The sequence below is a fragment of the Ascaphus truei genome, chromosome 4 (assembly GCF_040206685.1).
Source record: "Ascaphus truei isolate aAscTru1 chromosome 4, aAscTru1.hap1, whole genome shotgun sequence".
Classification (NCBI taxonomy): Eukaryota; Metazoa; Chordata; class Amphibia; order Anura; family Ascaphidae; genus Ascaphus; species Ascaphus truei.
The window spans coordinates 7795535-7812714 of NC_134486.1; the positions used below are offsets into that span (position 1 = coordinate 7795535).

General features: G+C 46.8%; 1 protein-coding gene across 3 annotated transcripts in view; it reads right to left on the reverse strand.

Annotated features, from left to right (window-relative positions):
• Window positions 1-1001: 1001 nt before the first annotated feature.
• LOC142492559 (zinc finger protein 212-like) overlaps window positions 1002-17180 on the reverse strand; it is an 83285-nt gene continuing 67106 nt past the window's right edge. For all 3 annotated transcript variants that reach the window (XM_075595280.1, XM_075595278.1, XM_075595279.1), the window contains 2 exons: window positions 8416-8529; window positions 1002-3977 (listed from right to left, as the gene is read on the reverse strand). In XM_075595280.1, the coding sequence (XP_075451395.1) occupies window positions 3118-3977; window positions 8416-8529 (974 nt within the window). In that variant the 3' untranslated portion in view covers window positions 1002-3117. The remainder of the gene's footprint in view (window positions 3978-8415; window positions 8530-17180) is intronic.

Sequence of the window (17180 nt, forward strand, 5' to 3'; positions counted from 1 at the left end):
GTCAAATGTAAAAGCTAAGCCACATGCGTTGTTGAATGGATGCCATTTTCAGTGAAGAAGAAGGAAGCTACAGTATTGTGCCAGGAATGGCAGGAAATATAAGGAGCTCTGTTTTAAACATATTAGGTTTATGTCGGTGAAACGCCATCCATGAGGCGATAGTCTAAAGGCAATCAGAGAATGGAGGTTGGACTGCGGGTTTACGTTTAGGTGTGAATGGATAGAGGAGTATCATCTGCAGAACAGAGCCCGGATGCCAACACCAACGGGGGATGAAGACATATTAGCAAAAAAAGACAGAGGGAGGCATGAAGAGATCAAAGCTTAGAGCTTTGCAATAGAGAGTTCAAAATCTGAAGCAGAAGAGAGATTACAGTATTAAATGCAGCAGAGATCAAGCAGGATAAGCAGGGAGAGATGACCTTGGGATATAGCTTCATGGAGATCAATGGCTACTTTGCTAAAGGCAGTCTCAATTGAGTGAGTGGTACAAGAACTATATCGCAGAGGCACAATGAGAGCCTGGGAATTAGGAAAGAGGAGTGAAACAGGGACTTATCCTTGTTGAAGAAAATGCCTCTAAATCCAGCAGAAAGCAGGTTAAGTGCAGTCACGCAATCAAACCAGACTCCAGCTGCCTAATCAGAGCTCTGTGAAATAGTGTCATGTGAGACACAGGAAGAGGATTCCTGAGCTCACAATGGGGGCTGACCCAGGAAGGGCAGACCATAGATTCCCTAGTCCACAACTGGGCTGACCTGGGAAACAACAGATGTCTTGAGCTGCAAAGAGACTGCAGGCTGACAGCAAGACAAAAGGGACACGACCTCTAAACCTGGATCCTGATATTGCCATAGCACACAAGGGTGCAGACTCAGGAGAGCAGAGAGGCCTTCCCCTACAGATACAACAGATAAGACTTTCTTATGGGACTGTTGTATATGTGTGTGTGTATCTGTGTATGTGTGTGTGTGTGTGTATATATATATATATATAAAAAATTATTTGAGGCTGGTTATTAGCTTAGCTAATCACCCAGTTAGAGAGGGCTGGACTAAATGTGTAGATATTCTCCAAAGCAGAGTAGGCTTTCCTTTAGCTTATTTTGAATGTTTTTGCTGTGTTAAAGGAACAGGCGCAATAAAGCCTAATTTTAGTTTCACTTTAAACGGTCTCCATTGCGTACCTCTGCACACGTATCTTTCAAGGAGCATAATAAATTAAGATCAGTCAGTCTTCAGTTTGGAAGAAAGTGTCGGGAAAGAGACAGGGTGATAGTTAGCAAGACAATTGGGGTTAAGTGTGTCATTTTTGAGAATTGGTGTGATGACCGCGTGCTTGAAGGATGAGGAAAGTCAGAGAAAAAGGGAAGTAATGAAGATATATGTGTGAGAGTAAGAACTGATAGAAGCAATAAGTCTGATAAGCTGTAAGAGAAAAGGATGAAGAGGGCAAGTAGTAGAGGGAGAAGAGGAGAGCGACAAAGAAACTTCTACAAGTGAGAAAGTGTCAAACATGGAAAGAAGAGCTTAAGATGGAAGCAGTGCAGTGGAGTAATGCCACATATACGACGAGGTAGTTACATAACACAGAGAGGGACAGCAGTATGGACTAGAACAGTGAGATCTATTCCATTGTTTCCTGGCAGGTAAAAATTCCTATTGCAAGTGAATATGTTTCCATGTATAATAATATGGTGCATCTAATAGTAAGCTTTGTATGTCTGCCCACCAAACGAAACATTGAAATGTTACTTAAATTACAGTAACTGCAACAGATAATACTATGTTGAATTTGTAGACTGTCCACCCCACGGCCTAAACCACAATAGTAGCCAATAGCAGAGTCCTTCCAAGAACTGGAATTTTCTCTCTCAGTGTCTGGAGAAGTCAGAGGTCAAAGATGGTATTGGGCCTAAAAGGTAACTTGGCAACTCTGTAAAGTGTTTTGTACTTAAAATATTAAACATGGTATTGCAGCCCCTAGCACCAACAAACCCCCTCAGAGTCATGTCTACAGTGGGTAAACCCTCTCATGAGCGTAGGAAGCCAATAGGAGAACTCTGAAGTCTCACAAGTCCTTTTTTTCTATAGGATATGTGGAGAGATACTTAGCATCCTTATATAGTGCCTCATGCTGATCTGCATGAGGGGCAGAGGTGGAACACTTATGACTCACACGTAACATTTGTAATAGGTCTCGTGTGACAGTCCTGGGCAATGCTCGTCTGAGGGAATCTTTGGTATATTAGGCAGTCTCAGAAGGGAATCGGGAGAGGATCCGATCACACAGGAAGCCTGTGATGTTGTTTAATATAAACATTTCTTGTGATTCCAGCGTATTAATCAGTTTCACAAGGTTCTCATGTTGCCACTGACTATGAGAAAATTGAACCGATTTAACATTACCTAGTTGGGCAACCTGACACAAAAGGAGATAACCCCATTTAAAAAAATGGACTGCAGCTCTAAGTGACCACATTTGGGTCTGGAATTGAACCCATAATCTTGGGAATCTGAAGATGGCATGTTAAAACATCACAAAACACCTTCCTCACGTGTGAAACAGGAACTATCCAAACAAAAAGAAAAAAGAAACATGGCACGCGGTTGGGTGGAAATGCAAAGGCCAGATCTGTTGTTCTAGCTTCTAAAGTTCCCATTTAAAGATGACCCTGCGTGCAGGTTCTGTACTATTGTTCCTGTAGCAAATTATACCAGTAAAAGGGAAGGAATCACAAAAGAAAACAAATACTGAAATAGGGTCCAGCAAAGACCTTTTAGGAACTATCCTAAAACAAACCCTGAAATGGGGTTAAAGTATTTAGGATCGCCTTAGGATTATAACACATATGTAGGAGCACAGCAATGGTCTTTCATCATTGAACCTGAAGCATACATTGATATTAAAAGGCATTGAGCCAGCCACTTCTGTTGTGTTTCAACTCTTTCCCACAGCAATGTTCCACGTTTAGAGCCTCAAGGGTTTGCAAAACATCATGTGTGTTCATGCTATGAACCCCATGGGGTGAGCCTCTTATTGAGCCTTGTAAGGACTTCTAGTATTAAACGGCATAAAGGGTAAGAGTTGACCCTGGAAAGTGGCCAAAAATGTCTGTCATTTCTCCGGCCATAGTGTCTTCCAGCTGAGCTTCCTACGTTCCCCGATTCTCTGGTGAGACTTCTGGTGTCCGAGGAGGCTGGTCTTCTGACGGAAGCTCTTGCCGCATTCAAAGCAGACAAAGGGTTTTTCCCCTGTGTGAGTTCTCTGGTGGACGGTGAGGTGCGAGTTGACACTGAAGGTTTTGTGGCACTGAGGACACTGGTATGGCCTCTCCCCCGTGTGTGTCCTTAGGTGGACCTTGAGGTGATAGGACTTGGTAAACCTCTTTCCGCAAACCTGGCACCCATAGGGACGCTCCCCAGTGTGTGTTCTGTGATGGACCTTGAGGTGGGCACTCTTGTGAAAACGCTTCTCACAGACAAGGCACTTATATGGCCTCTCCCCGGTGTGGATTCTCTGGTGAATCTTCAGCTTGTACGAGTTGGAGAAGCCCTTCCCACAGTCCCCACATATATAAGGTGCTGGTATCACCGGGCAGACCCCGATGAGTGCGGGAGAAGGTTGTGGAGCAGAGTAGCTACCCCCACCATTCTCTTCTTGATCACAACTCCATGACGCATGAACTGTTTGATGTAAAAGTAGAGTCTCGCTCTCGTTGAAGCTCTGCTGGCACTCAGAGCACTGGAACGCTCTTGGTTGCTTGGGACTCGATGGGTCAGCAAAGTCATACGTGCACTGGGACACAGGCTGGCCAATCCTGTATATGGACTGGCACTTTCTGGGCCGTGGGAGTCGGATTGGAGATGGGTCATCCCATTCCTCCTCGCATGAGTGGGACCCGTTTTCTAATGACAACTCGTTGGGCTGGAGATCAGCAAGACACTCATCTGTCGGGCTCTGTACAAAACCGTTATCTGTCAGATCAAAATAAAGAGAGCTACAGTATTGTAACAGCAATGCAGAAAGAGGAGGGGTATGCAAACTCTGCAGTAATTCACTGCCAAAATATTAATATTTGGGGGTGAAAGAGTAAATTAGGGGCAACAACCAGGCTCAAATTCCATTGTAAGCACCTTGCTCACTTCCTGTGCCTCAGGTAACAAAATTAGACTGTAAGCTCTGAGATAGGGACTCGTTGTGCCTGTAATATTCTATGTACAGCGCTGTGCATACTATGAGTTCTACATTGAAAAAAAACTATTAGACTCATTTTTAACAGGTGGAAACATGTTTTGCAACACAGCACAGGTAGCATTAAGGGAAATAAAACACGACCATAATATACTGGTACAGCGTGATGTCCGTACTCATACAGCTTACAATCGTTCAAAGCTCGAGATATGTACCAAACAGGGAGTCCCCCAATAATTCCAGCGCACCCATCGTCACGTTAAAGACGCACACAAAAACGTCAGCGGCAATTCTTTAATAATAATAATAATAAAATGAACGCCTTTTTCTCGCACTTTCAGATTTCCAATGCACATTTAAATTATTTTAATTAAACTGCCAAGTCAGGCTGCACCTTTAATGACCAAAACCGCTGAGGTTATTTGATGACGGCTGCCATGAGCCACAATATAATATTTTAATACCTACCACACTATATCCTTTATTTTGACTCTTCCTTTTATGCCCATCGGGCGCCACGTTCCTTTCATGTGGAACATTCTGGTTTTCTCATTCATGGCCGATATTGTAAGGTAGTTTGTGGAGAGCAGCACCGGAGGGCTCTTATTGATCCCATAGGAATATTGGTGATTTTGGGACCTCTACTACATATTTTATACATTTTTTTATATTATTTATGCACAGTTTCACGTTATTTATATATATTTTGATATCAGTTTATTCTTTCAATCTCTCGGTATATATATTTTGATATCAGTTTATTCTTTCAATCTCTCGGTATATATATTTTGATATCAGTTTATTCTTTCAATCTCTCGGTATATATATTTTGATATCAGTTTATTCTTTCAATCTCTCGGTATATATATTTTGATATCAGTTTATTTTTTCAATCTCTCGGGTATTTATATGTTTTATCTATAATAGATCTTGAGACAAAACAATTTATCACATATTTTTTTTCGGACAGCACATTTCTATGTTTTGTTTTTATTTATACTTGGATATAGATATTTATATATTATTAAGTCATTTTGTATTAGTCACCTCATTATATATAGAGATTAGCGCTAGAGTAGGGATGGCCAAATGACAGAATCTGGAATGGCCCGCGTCAATCCCCGCGTCCATCCTCCATCCATCGGTGCACCTAGCCGGTGCCAGAAGTTGGGCTCACATGGAAGTCGAGTCCAACGTCCGCATCCGCCCGAGGATGCTACCCATCTCCCCTCTACTGCGGGACCGGATGCCGCCACATCCCCCAAGGTAAAATTGTTAGAGGGGGGGGGGGGGTGTATTACGTGAGATAGGAGGGGGTAGTATTGGATGAGATAGGAGGGGAGGTATTGATTGAGATAGTGGGAGGAGCTTTGAGTGATAGGAGGAAGGGGATATTTAGTGATAGGAGGAGGATGGGGGAGTATTGAGTGATAGGAGGATGGGGTGTTTAGTGAGAGAGGAGGAGAGGGGAATACTGAGTGATAGGAGAAGGGGGTGTTTAGGGAGAGACGAGGGGGTGGTATTGACTGATAGGATGGGGATATTGATTGAGAGAGGAGGGGGATATTGATGGAGTCTCATGTTCTTCTTGATGTCCTAATCTGCAGTACCCAAGCATATCCACAAGGACTGCTGTAGCTCTTGCTAGCTCTCTCAAAGAACCTTCCACACTCTGAAACCTGACACCCTGCACCTGTGCTCTACCTCTCAGCCTGCCTATATAAACCCCCCCCTTCCTGTCTATCAGTGCCTGTTTATACTGGTTCCTCCAGCACCTGCTAGGTTCCTTTGTTCACTGCTCCCTGCTGCTGCACTGCTATTGCCTTGCCCCAGTCCTGTTCCTGACTCCTCGCTGCCGACATCTGCCTGTGACCCTAGCTCAGGGGTAGGCAACCTGCGGCTCCCAAGCTGCTTGCAGCTCTTTCAGCATCTACATGAGGCTCTCCTCGGTGTCCTGGGTTGTCGTTCCCCAGCTGCTGCCTCTCTCCCTGTGATGGTGAAAGGTTACCCAGGCTCACTAATAAAGGTTCAGCCCATTTGGGTACCCCTGATCCGTGTGTTGAGGTCCTAGAGTGTCAGCTCTTGGACCCAGATGTCAGAAATGCATTACTGTGACTGTGCAAATTATGCGATAATAAAGATTTCTGTGTGTTTTGCATTTCTCGGGGTGCTGGGACCAGGAGATTTCTAGGCTGTAAGTTTCATGGTGGGTTTGCCGGAGAAAGTCTTTACAGAATGTGGCTATGTATCGGGGTTCCAGAGTTATGGGATACCCCAAAAGTTGGATCCGGGAATCAAGTGAGATTCTCAGATGCAGCCAAACACATTGCTCCGGGCAAACTCAGACTCTGAAAACGTTCATGCGACTCACCGCCAGGATCCCTGCTGCAGCATAATCCAGACAAGGTATAAGGGGCATGAAGGGGTTAATGCATGCCTACACCATATAGGGTGTCTCTAGTATAAAAAGGGGTGCCCAGATACATGCCCAGGTACCCTGAATCTGGCATAGGGGTTCAAGGGATGCTCCAGCTATATGATAAAGCTGAGAGTGTTTTTTTGTGTGTAAAAAGTTAAAAAGTTATTTCTAGAGTGTAGCAAGGATGAGGCTAGTGAGTGTAGACAGTATATCCCCTCACTCCATCCCTGACACCAGAACAGGGACTTACACAAGAACGTAGCGGTCAGTTCCAGGACTTTCATGAGTACCTACCGGTCATTGGAAAGGGCTCCTACAGAGGTCATTTTTGTGAATTTTGTTTAAAGAACAAGTTTATTCGTTAGCCCCGTTCCCAGTAAGTGTGTTAACCCTGTAAATTGTGTTATATTGTGTGTATGTCTTTTCCTGAAATAAATTACCATTTATTTTACCTCCTTGCTTTGCTCAATCATATGATCCCAGAATAAAAAGGTGTAAACCTGGTCTCCCGTGACACTCCTTCACTGTCCTGGCGGTAGCTGCGGGGGGGGGGGGGGGGAGGGGGCGTCCGGCACTGGTCAGGCCTCTTGCTGTTGCTGGGCATCTCCCCAGCTTCTGGCATGCCTCCTACACTGTTCCACACAGGGCCTCTCATGCCTGTGCGCGCCGCAATTTCCGGTGCACACTGACATCAAAGAGAAGCCCGCCGTGAGTGCAGGAGGCAAACCAGCAGCTGGGGAGATGCCCGGAAACAGTAAGAGCCAGCACAGCTCCCCGCAGCTACCGCCAGGACAGTGAGGGAGAGATGCACGCCCAATGTAAGTGTGTGTATATATGTATGTATACATTTTGGGGGGGCAGTGTTTGTGTGTGTATTTGGGGGGGTAGTGTGTGTGTATTTGGGGGGGTATTGTGTGTGTGTGTTTGGGTGTGTGTGTGTGTGTGTGTGTGTGTGTATTTGGGGGTATTGTGTGTGTATTTGGGGGGGTAGTATGTGTGTATTTGGGAGGTATTGTGTGTTTGTGTTTTTAGGGGGGTGTGTGTGTGTGTGTGTGTGTGTATTTGGGGGTTGGGGGGTAGTGTGTGTGCGTGTATTTGGGGGGGTAGTGTATGTATTGTGTATTTGTAAATGACAAACTGTTTTGCACAGACAAACAATGAAAAAAATGAATTGTATATACGTATTAGTGTGTGTACAGTATATGTATGTGTTTGTGGGGGTGTAATATTCATGTATGTGTTTGTGGGGGTGTAATATTCATGCATGTGTTGTGGATCTCTGAATATTTTGGACAAATAATTTTTTTATAAAATGGCTCTTCTTCCTTCAAAGGTTAAAGACCCCTAATCTAGCTACTCTACACTGCCGCCTGCCTCCGACCTCTGCCTGTGACCCCGAAAACGATACACTGCCGCCTGGCTACGACCTCTGCCCGTGACCCCGACAACGATACACTGCACCTGCCTCTGCCTGTGTCCCTGACAACGATACACTGCCGCCTGCCTCCGACCTCTGCCCCCGACAACGATACACTGCAGCCTGCCTCCGACCTCTGCCTGTGACCTGGACAACGATACACTACCGCCTGCCTTCGACCCCTGTCTGTGACCCTGACTACGATACACTGCCGCCTTCCTCCGACCTCTGCCTGTGACCTCGACAACGATACACTGCCGCCTGCCTCCGACCTCTGCCTTTATCCCCGACAACGATACACTGCTGCCGACCCATGCCTGTGACCCCAATGACGACACACACATGGTCCTCACGTGACTGACAGACACACACACACAGTCCTCACCTGTGTGCTGCTCCCTCAGAGGGTCCTCGCGATCCGTCTCGTGGATGTTCACCCAGAAAGGTTCATCCTCCCTGTCTATGGTCACAGAGATGCCCGTTTTCAAGGCCGGGTCACCTGGGGACACAAACACACGACTTGCCACCCAATCTCAGGGTTAAGCCCTTCCTTGTCAACCAGGCGAGTGCCACATTGAGGGTTGAAACGTGTGAGGGAGTGATTCTGCACTGACATGCCCCAAGCTACATCTGACTGGGCTCTGGGTCAGGGAAACCTTTATTTGAATGTCTGGAAATATTTCTGCAGTATTGATATGTGGATCCCCTGCAATAACAGTTATACTATCTGGTGCTGCAGAGTGCAGAGTGTATTAACCAAATGACGTCTCCATTGCAGCGTTTCAACTGGTCGGGGGCATCAAGGGCAGTGGCACAGTTTTGCCAGTCCTGTGATGCCTGCCAGCGAGTAGGTAAGGCAGGTGACCGTGTGAAGGCACCCATGAATACACTACCGGTATTTGGGGAACCTTTCCAGAAGAGTAGTCATGGACATAGTGGGACCCCTGAAGATCCCTAGCTGGACCGGCAAGCATTACATACTCACGGTGGTAGATTTTGCCTCCAGGTACCCTGAGGCTGTAGCACTGGCCACCATTGAGGTGAGTGCAGTAGCAAAGGATTTCTTAGTTATCTTCTCTAGCATAGGATTCCCTAGTGAGATTCTAACTGATCAAGGGTCGCAATTCAACTGTCTCTGGGATTCGTGCTGGGTGAAGCACCAGCGTACGACCCCTTACCACCCCCAGACAACGGGCATTTATAGAGGCTGAAGTAAAAGACTGGGAGACTCATCTGCAGCACTTGCTGTTTGCCTACCGAGAGGTACCGCAAGAGTCCACTGGGTTCTCTCCCTTCGAGCTTCTATATGGTCGCAGGGTACAGGGATCTCTTGACCTATTCCGTCAGGGATGGGAAGGGGAGAATACTAATACTGATGCTTCTGTTCTGAAGTATGTAGTAGATCTTAGAGACCAGTTAGAAATGCTTATGGGGTTGGCACAGGACAATTTCAGGGAGGCTCAGACCAAGCAGAAGACTTGGTATGATCAGAATGCCAGTAGCAGAGAATTCATCCCTGGGCAGCAAGTGCTTGTTCGGTAGCCCACTCGCAGAACAAATTAATGGCTGCCTGGTCTGGTCCGTATACAGTACTCATGAGAATGAATGAGTGCAACTATGTTGTACAGTTAGATGGAGAGACAGGAAGAAGTAGGACTTATCACATTAATATGCTTAAGGAGTATTTTCAACAGTGTGGCATCAGTGATCAGCTATCTGTAGCCCACCAATGGGGGACCCGGCGATCCAAGCTCTGCCCAACCTCCTAGGTGAGTCTAGGCAGGGGTGCACAGTACAGCAGGTTGAGATAGGGTCTCAGCTCAGTGCACAGCAGAGAGTGCAGGCAAGGGCTATCTTAGAGCAGCACAGGGACCTGTTTACGGATAAGCCGGGTAGGACACATATTACTGATCACCCAGTCCACATTGGTGATCAGAGACCTACATGTATGCATAAGCATGCCTATCGGGTATCAGCTGAGGTGAAGGGGAGTTTAGAGAGGAAAGTGAAGGAGATGCTCCTCCTAGGGGTAATTGTCCTGTCCCAGAGCTTTGGGCTTGTCAGGTAGTCCTCATGCCCAAGAAGGACAGAACCACTCGGTTCTGTGTGGACTACCGGCACCTCAATGCTCAGACGGTGTCGGATGCTTATCCCACACCCCGCATGGATGAGCTCTTAGATGAGCATGGGGGGGGGGGGGTGCAAATTATCTGACTACTATCGATTTGTCCAAAGGGTATTGGCAAATCCCTCTGACCAAGGAGGCACAGGAGAAGTCAGCCTTCATCACTCCAAGTGGCCTATATGAATTCTTAATTATGCCATTTGGGATGAAGAATGCCCGGGCTACCTTCCAATGCCTGGTCAATAGGTTAGTGGAAAGAATGCAGAGTTCTACAAGGGCATACCTGGATTAAATTGCTGTGTTTAGTAATTGATGGGAAACACACTTAGTGCATGTAGCAGCGGTGCTGAAAAGGATCAGGGAAGCAGGGCTGACACTGAAACCTACAAAGTGTCTAGTGGGTATAGCAGAAGTGTTGTACTTAGGGCACAGAGTGGGTGGAGGGCATCTGAAGCCAGAACCAGCTAAGGTAGAAGCTATTGTTCAGTGGCCAGTACCTAGGACCAAGTAACAGGTCATAACTTTTTGGGGCACCACTGGCTACTAAAGGAAGTTTGTTCCCCAGTATAGTGCCATTGCTAAACTCCTGACTTGACTTGACTCAGAATGGACTCTCGGCAGAATGGACTCTCGGTTCTGGTAGCCTGGTCTCCTGCCTGTGAAAAAATCGTTTCAGGCACTGAAGACAGCACTGGCTGGTGCTCCCATCATGGCAGCACCTGATTATAGCAAGAATTTCCTTGTACAGACGAAGCCTCAGACTATGGTATCAGTGCTGTACTCAGCCAGGTGGGCGAGGAGGGGGGCGAACACCCCATTGTCTACTTGAGCAGGAAACTGCTACCCAGGGAAGTGGCTTATGCCACTATTGAGCAAGAATGCCTGGCCATCGTTTGGGCACTGAAGAAATTGCAGCCCTATTTGTATGACAGGTCATTCACAGTGATCACTTATCACAACCCTTTGAGTTGGCTTCAGAGAGTGTCGGGGGAGAATGGAAAATTACTTCGCTTGAGCCTTGCCCTTCAAGAATTTGACTTTATCATACAGCACAAGAAGGGTAGTGAGCATGGTAATGCCGATGGACTCTCCCAACAGGACATCCCCAGTGAGCCAACAGCTTCAAGGACTTCCAGGCTTGCGGAGCCACCAGAAGAGGACTATCACCCTTATAGACTAATAGGTGTAGGATGCCTAGAAGGGGGTGTACCTGGGTGGTCCCCAGGAGCCGCTGAAGGAAGGGTCTGCAGTATTAGTGCCTAGGGGGTGGCAGAAAGTCTCTGGGTATTGTCCGGAAAGGAGGTACCACAGGGTCCTATGTATGAGTAGTAAGTCCCAGGCACCAAGAATCACAGAGAGCTGGATTTATTAATAGCAAGATGAGATATGCTTCAAAAGAGGTTTTGCCTGCCAAAGAGTAGTCTCTTAGTTATTAGCTGCAACAGAAGAAACATTCACATACACTACAGGGTTCCAAGATGGCGTCCACCATGTGGTGGTACGTGTGCATGAGTCCAAAATGGCGCTCCCGCCAAGAAAACGGGACCGCATGGGACGGGTGTGCAAGATTTGCAAAAGTTTGCAGAAAGAGTTGCAAGCTATTGCCGCCCCTTATGCTGATTTGCTCAGACGGAGTCAAGTCAAGCTGATGATACTAGTCCCACCTCTGAGATTCAACCAGGGGAGGAGCTGATCGAGTACAGCCAATCGGAGCTGTTGTCCCGGATGGGAGGAGTCCTAAGAGCAGACTATACATTAATACCGGGATTCTGCAATGAGCACACAAGTTGAGTAAAATAAATTGTAATTTCTTTCTTTCCAGACAAACACACAAATCTTCACAATATACACTCAATAAAACACTTACTGGGATGGGGAAACAAAAACAAATGTACTTGGAACGAAACAAAGTCTCTGGGCACCCCTGCACGCATGTAAGTGGGTGCGCAAAAGGATCCGTGTAGCAGTTCTTGGCTAGGGCGCAACTTGCCAGCCCTATATCTCAGCCAACAGGAAAAAGTTTGTTCAGTCCTTATAGGGTTCGTTCGGGAACCCTTAGCTCTAACGAATTCCAGAAGAGGGGTATGATCCTTGGTTACGATATTATTAACCCCTCACACTCCGGAACCGCTGACGCTGGAACTTGGTTGAATCGTTGTTACAATCAGGTGAATCTCTCTGGGACTGGGCTGCAGGCATCTTTATAGGGTAAAGGGTCCTATACCTAACATACACACCCAATCCCTTCCGTGGGAACACTTTTTCCCCCTATCCCAGACTTGCCAGTAGTTCATAGCGTGGGCGGGCAGAAGTGGCTTCCTGGTTTGCACAGAGCATGTGTCAACTTGACACCTAAGCTGCTTAGCATACTGGGTCCAACTTTTATCTGGCGACAGTAAGTCTGGGGTTTGGCTACCAAGTGTGAATGGCCCCTCCTGTGTACCTGGATCTGATTTTAAGGGATATCCTGGCCACTTTAACACCTAGCCTCTCTGAGGCTTTTCAACTTCGGATTTCTCATAGGCAACAGGGGCACCAACTTAGCAGAGGGCCCTTTGAAGCCCAAAGATGAAAAGGCCTTCAGCTCATGTACCCTTAACATATTTACATGTTAATAGATTCCTGGCAGAAAAAGCTTCCTAGGTAAGTGCTGTGTGAAGGTGAAAAAGACGGCGCTAACTCTACTAGTGTACACTTGTATTATACAGTGAGTGATGATTGTAATCAAATAAACAATGGTGACGTGATATACAACGTGAAAATGATAATAATAAGTTCAAACCCCCTGCTCAAACCCAGCTGGTAGGGACTGGTTCCACTAGTCCCACAAATCGTCGTTCTCCAATTGCAATCCAGGGGGAGCATGAAAGGGAAATAAAACAAAAAGCAATCTAAGTGCAGACAGTTTGATAACTTATATATAGAATCTGTGATGGATCTTGGCTCGTATGTGTGGCCTACTTACAAGATGTAAGTCAAAAACAAGCGGTTTGACACAATGGTCTCTGCAAGGAGGGTTTCTCACCCAGGAATATACAGACTCCCAATCTCAGCTCAGCAGCAGTGTGTATGAAAAGAAAAGATAGCCATAGTGCAGACCAGTAATGTATAAAAACTTGACTTTATATGGTTAAAAATGAACACTTACAATAAAAACATGTATTTCATGCGTGTATCACATTATAAGTGACCGAGGAGAGAATGCTGTTAGCTTCAGGCTCACCCACCACCTCCGGTATGGACTCTGCGTGGGACACTGCTGTCTGGGACTGGAAAAACACACCCCAGAGGGAGCCTACGAGGTGGAGAGTCCCAGTTATGAGGTGGTGGGTGAGCCTGAAGCCAACAGCATTCTCTCCTCGGTCACTTATAATGTGATACACGCATGAAATACATGTTTTTATTGTAAGTGTTCATTTTTAACCATATAAAGTCAAGTTTTTATACATTACTGGTCTGCACTATGGATATCTTTTCTTTTCATACACACTGCTGCTGAGCTGAGATTGGGAGTCCCTATATTCCTGGGTGAGAAACCCTCCTTGCAGAGACCACTGTGTCAAACCGCTTGTTTTTGACTTACATTTTGTAAGTAGGCCACACATACGAGCCAAGATCCATCACAGATTCTATATATAAGTTATCAAACTGTCTGCACTTAGATTGCTTTTTGTTTTATTTCCCTTTCATGCACCCCCTGGATTGCAATTGGAGAAAAAGCTTCCTGCCAGTACATTTAAAAACACCAGTACAAGACAGTTTATTGATAAAAGTATGTTCTGCTTATGCTACTATTATAAACCTTATATGTATGTATATGTTTTTTTTTTACTTAGCTGCACTCCAAAAATTAGTGTGCTAGCTCACTCCTAGTGCCGCAAATACAATTAGCACATTCACATACATCCAGTTACCTGCAGCTAGCTTTAGAGCTGCAAAAGAGGGACACAAATAATAGTGTAGGGGAAAACATGATATTAGGGGGACAATACATGTTAACCCCTTCAGTCCCAACAGGGATTAGGGTTATTAGCGGTGGTGTAGGGGAAAACATGTCAGTGTGGTGAACATACAGTTAAACCCTTCTGTCCCAACACGATTTAGTGTTAATAGCGGTGGTGTAGGGGAAAACAGGGGATTATGGGGATAATACATTTTAACCCCTTCACTCCCAACAGGGTTTAGGGTTAACCAGCCGGGCATAATTCCTTTATTATTGGCCTGGTTAACCCCTCTCGCCACACAGTCCCCAGAGCTCAGTCTGCTGTGAGCTGTTAGAGAGGGGAGCTGCTATACTAACGTGAGAAATCACTGCAAAACTGGCTGCTTCTAGCGAATCTCTTGATTTGGAAGTATCCAACTACTCCCTCCCAGGTGGCTACCTGATGGTGAAGATTGGAGACCAAATTCATCTGCGCTGTCTGTGCGCGCACTGTCGCCTGCCTGGTGGACCTGTCGGCCTAGATGTGCGGAGCCAGCACTGTGGCACCTACTACCTGCGGCCTGCCATCCCAGTGCCTGCGGAGGTGTGTGTGCCTGTCTCGAGAGCCATTACCCCGACTGGTGCGGTCTCTTTCCTGTTTCCTACTGCCACGGATGCTGCGGGCCCGTGCGCCCTTATTAATGTGGCCGGAGGCTCAAGTGGTCCGGTGCCAACTACAACCACTACCTCATATGCTGCTGTGGACCCTACTGTGGGTCCGTGTGTCCTACAACGGCCGGTATGGCCTATCAAGAAGGTACCGACGGTCCCGGGCTTGGGATCAGTCCCGGGCTTGGGATCAGCCAAGAAGGGTGAGTGGACTGCCCCAGGGGTGTCGGGTGTGAGTCTCCAGGTGACCGCAGAGCAAGGTGGCTCCATAAGCATGGTCGCCCGGATGACTGACTCACCCCGGCATCGCGCCTGGCAGAGGTGTCTACCCTGGATGTGGAAGAGGATCTCTACCAGGCGGGACCTGCGGAGGAGAGATCACCACTCACCTGTCCGTTACTGTCGAGCTCCGGTCCAGATTCGTCCTTCCAAGAGGGTGCGCAGGTTCTGGAGCATCTGACGAGATCCGCCATCGCAGATGACATCAGAGATGCCTGTATGCTGCCTGCAGAGGAACCGATGGACGTCCCCTACCTTTCTGTGGTTGAGCCGCCAAGTTCCTACTTCACAGCTAATCAGGTTGCGACCTACTTGCCTGAAGCGAATGTATCCAGCCGTCTCGTTATCCACTTAAGCTGAATTGGTGGCGCGTGTCAGTGGTTACAGATCAAATCCAGGACGGATACGTTGTATGCCGCCTTGTAACCCAGACCGATTATAGGTCAAACCGCAACCCACATCACAGAGCCCCTTCAATTAAGTGGATAACTTGCGCTAGGAAAGAGCTAGCACTCTAATTTTTGGAGTGCAGCTAGTTAATAAAGTACCATGAACATACATATGAGTTTTATAATTGTTACATATACAGAACATACATATAAAAATAAACTGTATTTCAGTGGTGTTTTAAAATGGATAGGCAGGAACCCTTTCCTGTCAGCCCGGCAATGAATCCATTAACATGCCCATATGTTATGGATGAATGAGCTAAGGGATTTTTCATCTCCGTACTTCAAAGGGCACCCTGCTAAGTTGGTGCGCCAGTGTCTAGAGAAGTCCGGAGTTGAAAAGCCTCAGAGACCTGAGGTGTTAGGTTGGCCGGGATATTTGTAAGTATCAGATATCGGTGCAAAGTATGGGCGCTTCACACTTGGTAGCCAGACCCCAGACTTACTGTCGCCAGGTAAGATGTTGGTATGCTAAGCAGCATAGGTGTCAGGTTGGCACATGCTCTGAGCAAACTGGGAAGCAACTTCTGCCCTTTCTGTGAGCTACTGGAAAGTCTGGGATAGGTGAGAAAAGTTGCTCCCACTGGAGGATTGGCTGTGTATGTTAGGGATAGGGCTCTTACCCCAATAAAAATACCTGCAGCCCAGTCCTAGTCAGATTCACCTAAGATCAACCAAGAAACGTCCAAGTTTTAGCATCAGCGGTTCTGGAGTGTGAGGGTTTAACAACATCGTAACCAAGGATCGTGCCCCTCTTCCAGAATTCGTTTGAGCTAAGGATTCCCGAACGAATCCTGTAAGGACATAACAAAATCTTTCCTTTCGACGAATATATAGGGATGGCAAGTTGCGCCGCTAGCCAAGGACTATCGCACGGTTGAAATCACGCACCCACTTGCATGCGTGCAGGAGTGTCCAAAGACTTTGTTTCGTTCCGTGGACATTTAATTTCCCCATCCCAGTAAGGATTTATTGAGTGTAATTGTGAAGAATTCTGTGTTTGTCTTAAAAGGAAATAAATTACAATTTATTTTGCCCGCCTTGTTGTGCTCAATCCAGAATCCCGGTATTAATGTGTTGGTAAGACCTGGCCTACCGTGACCCCCGCCCCTTCCAGAGACTTCCAAGTGAGAGTAGTAAAATTAGTCAGTCTTGTGCTGGGAGAAGAAGAGAGCACAAGGGCTGTCAGTCTTCCCCATCTGGGAAAGCATGCCCACCCCAGGCCTAGGCCTTGGGACCATCAAGTCCTGCCCCCTACTACCGGAGCAAGCACTCTCCAGACGTTTGGGACTTCGGAGATCACCATCTATGCTGCAATGAAGAGCTGCAGTGATGCACAATAAACCCTTGTTCGATATACCCCTGCTTGGGTGTCAGTTCCTGGGCAGGAAGGGGAAGAGGTGTTGTGGTGGGAACTGATGTCCTGCAACCCAGGAGCCCATCACAACTGGAGGTGCTGAAGTACCAACAAGAAAATCAGATATCACCATAAGCCTGTCCTGGTCTTACTACCATCATGCAGACGACTCAGTATTTCCTGGAGCCTAACAGGTACCGCACCATACACATATTAGTAACAGCATGTAGATTTCCCAGGGGGGGGGGGGGGACAGTGTTACACTTGTTTTATTCAATGCATGATCCTGGCTTCACCTGACTGACTGACGCTCTGACGCTCTGACGCTCTGACGCTCTCACGCTCTCAC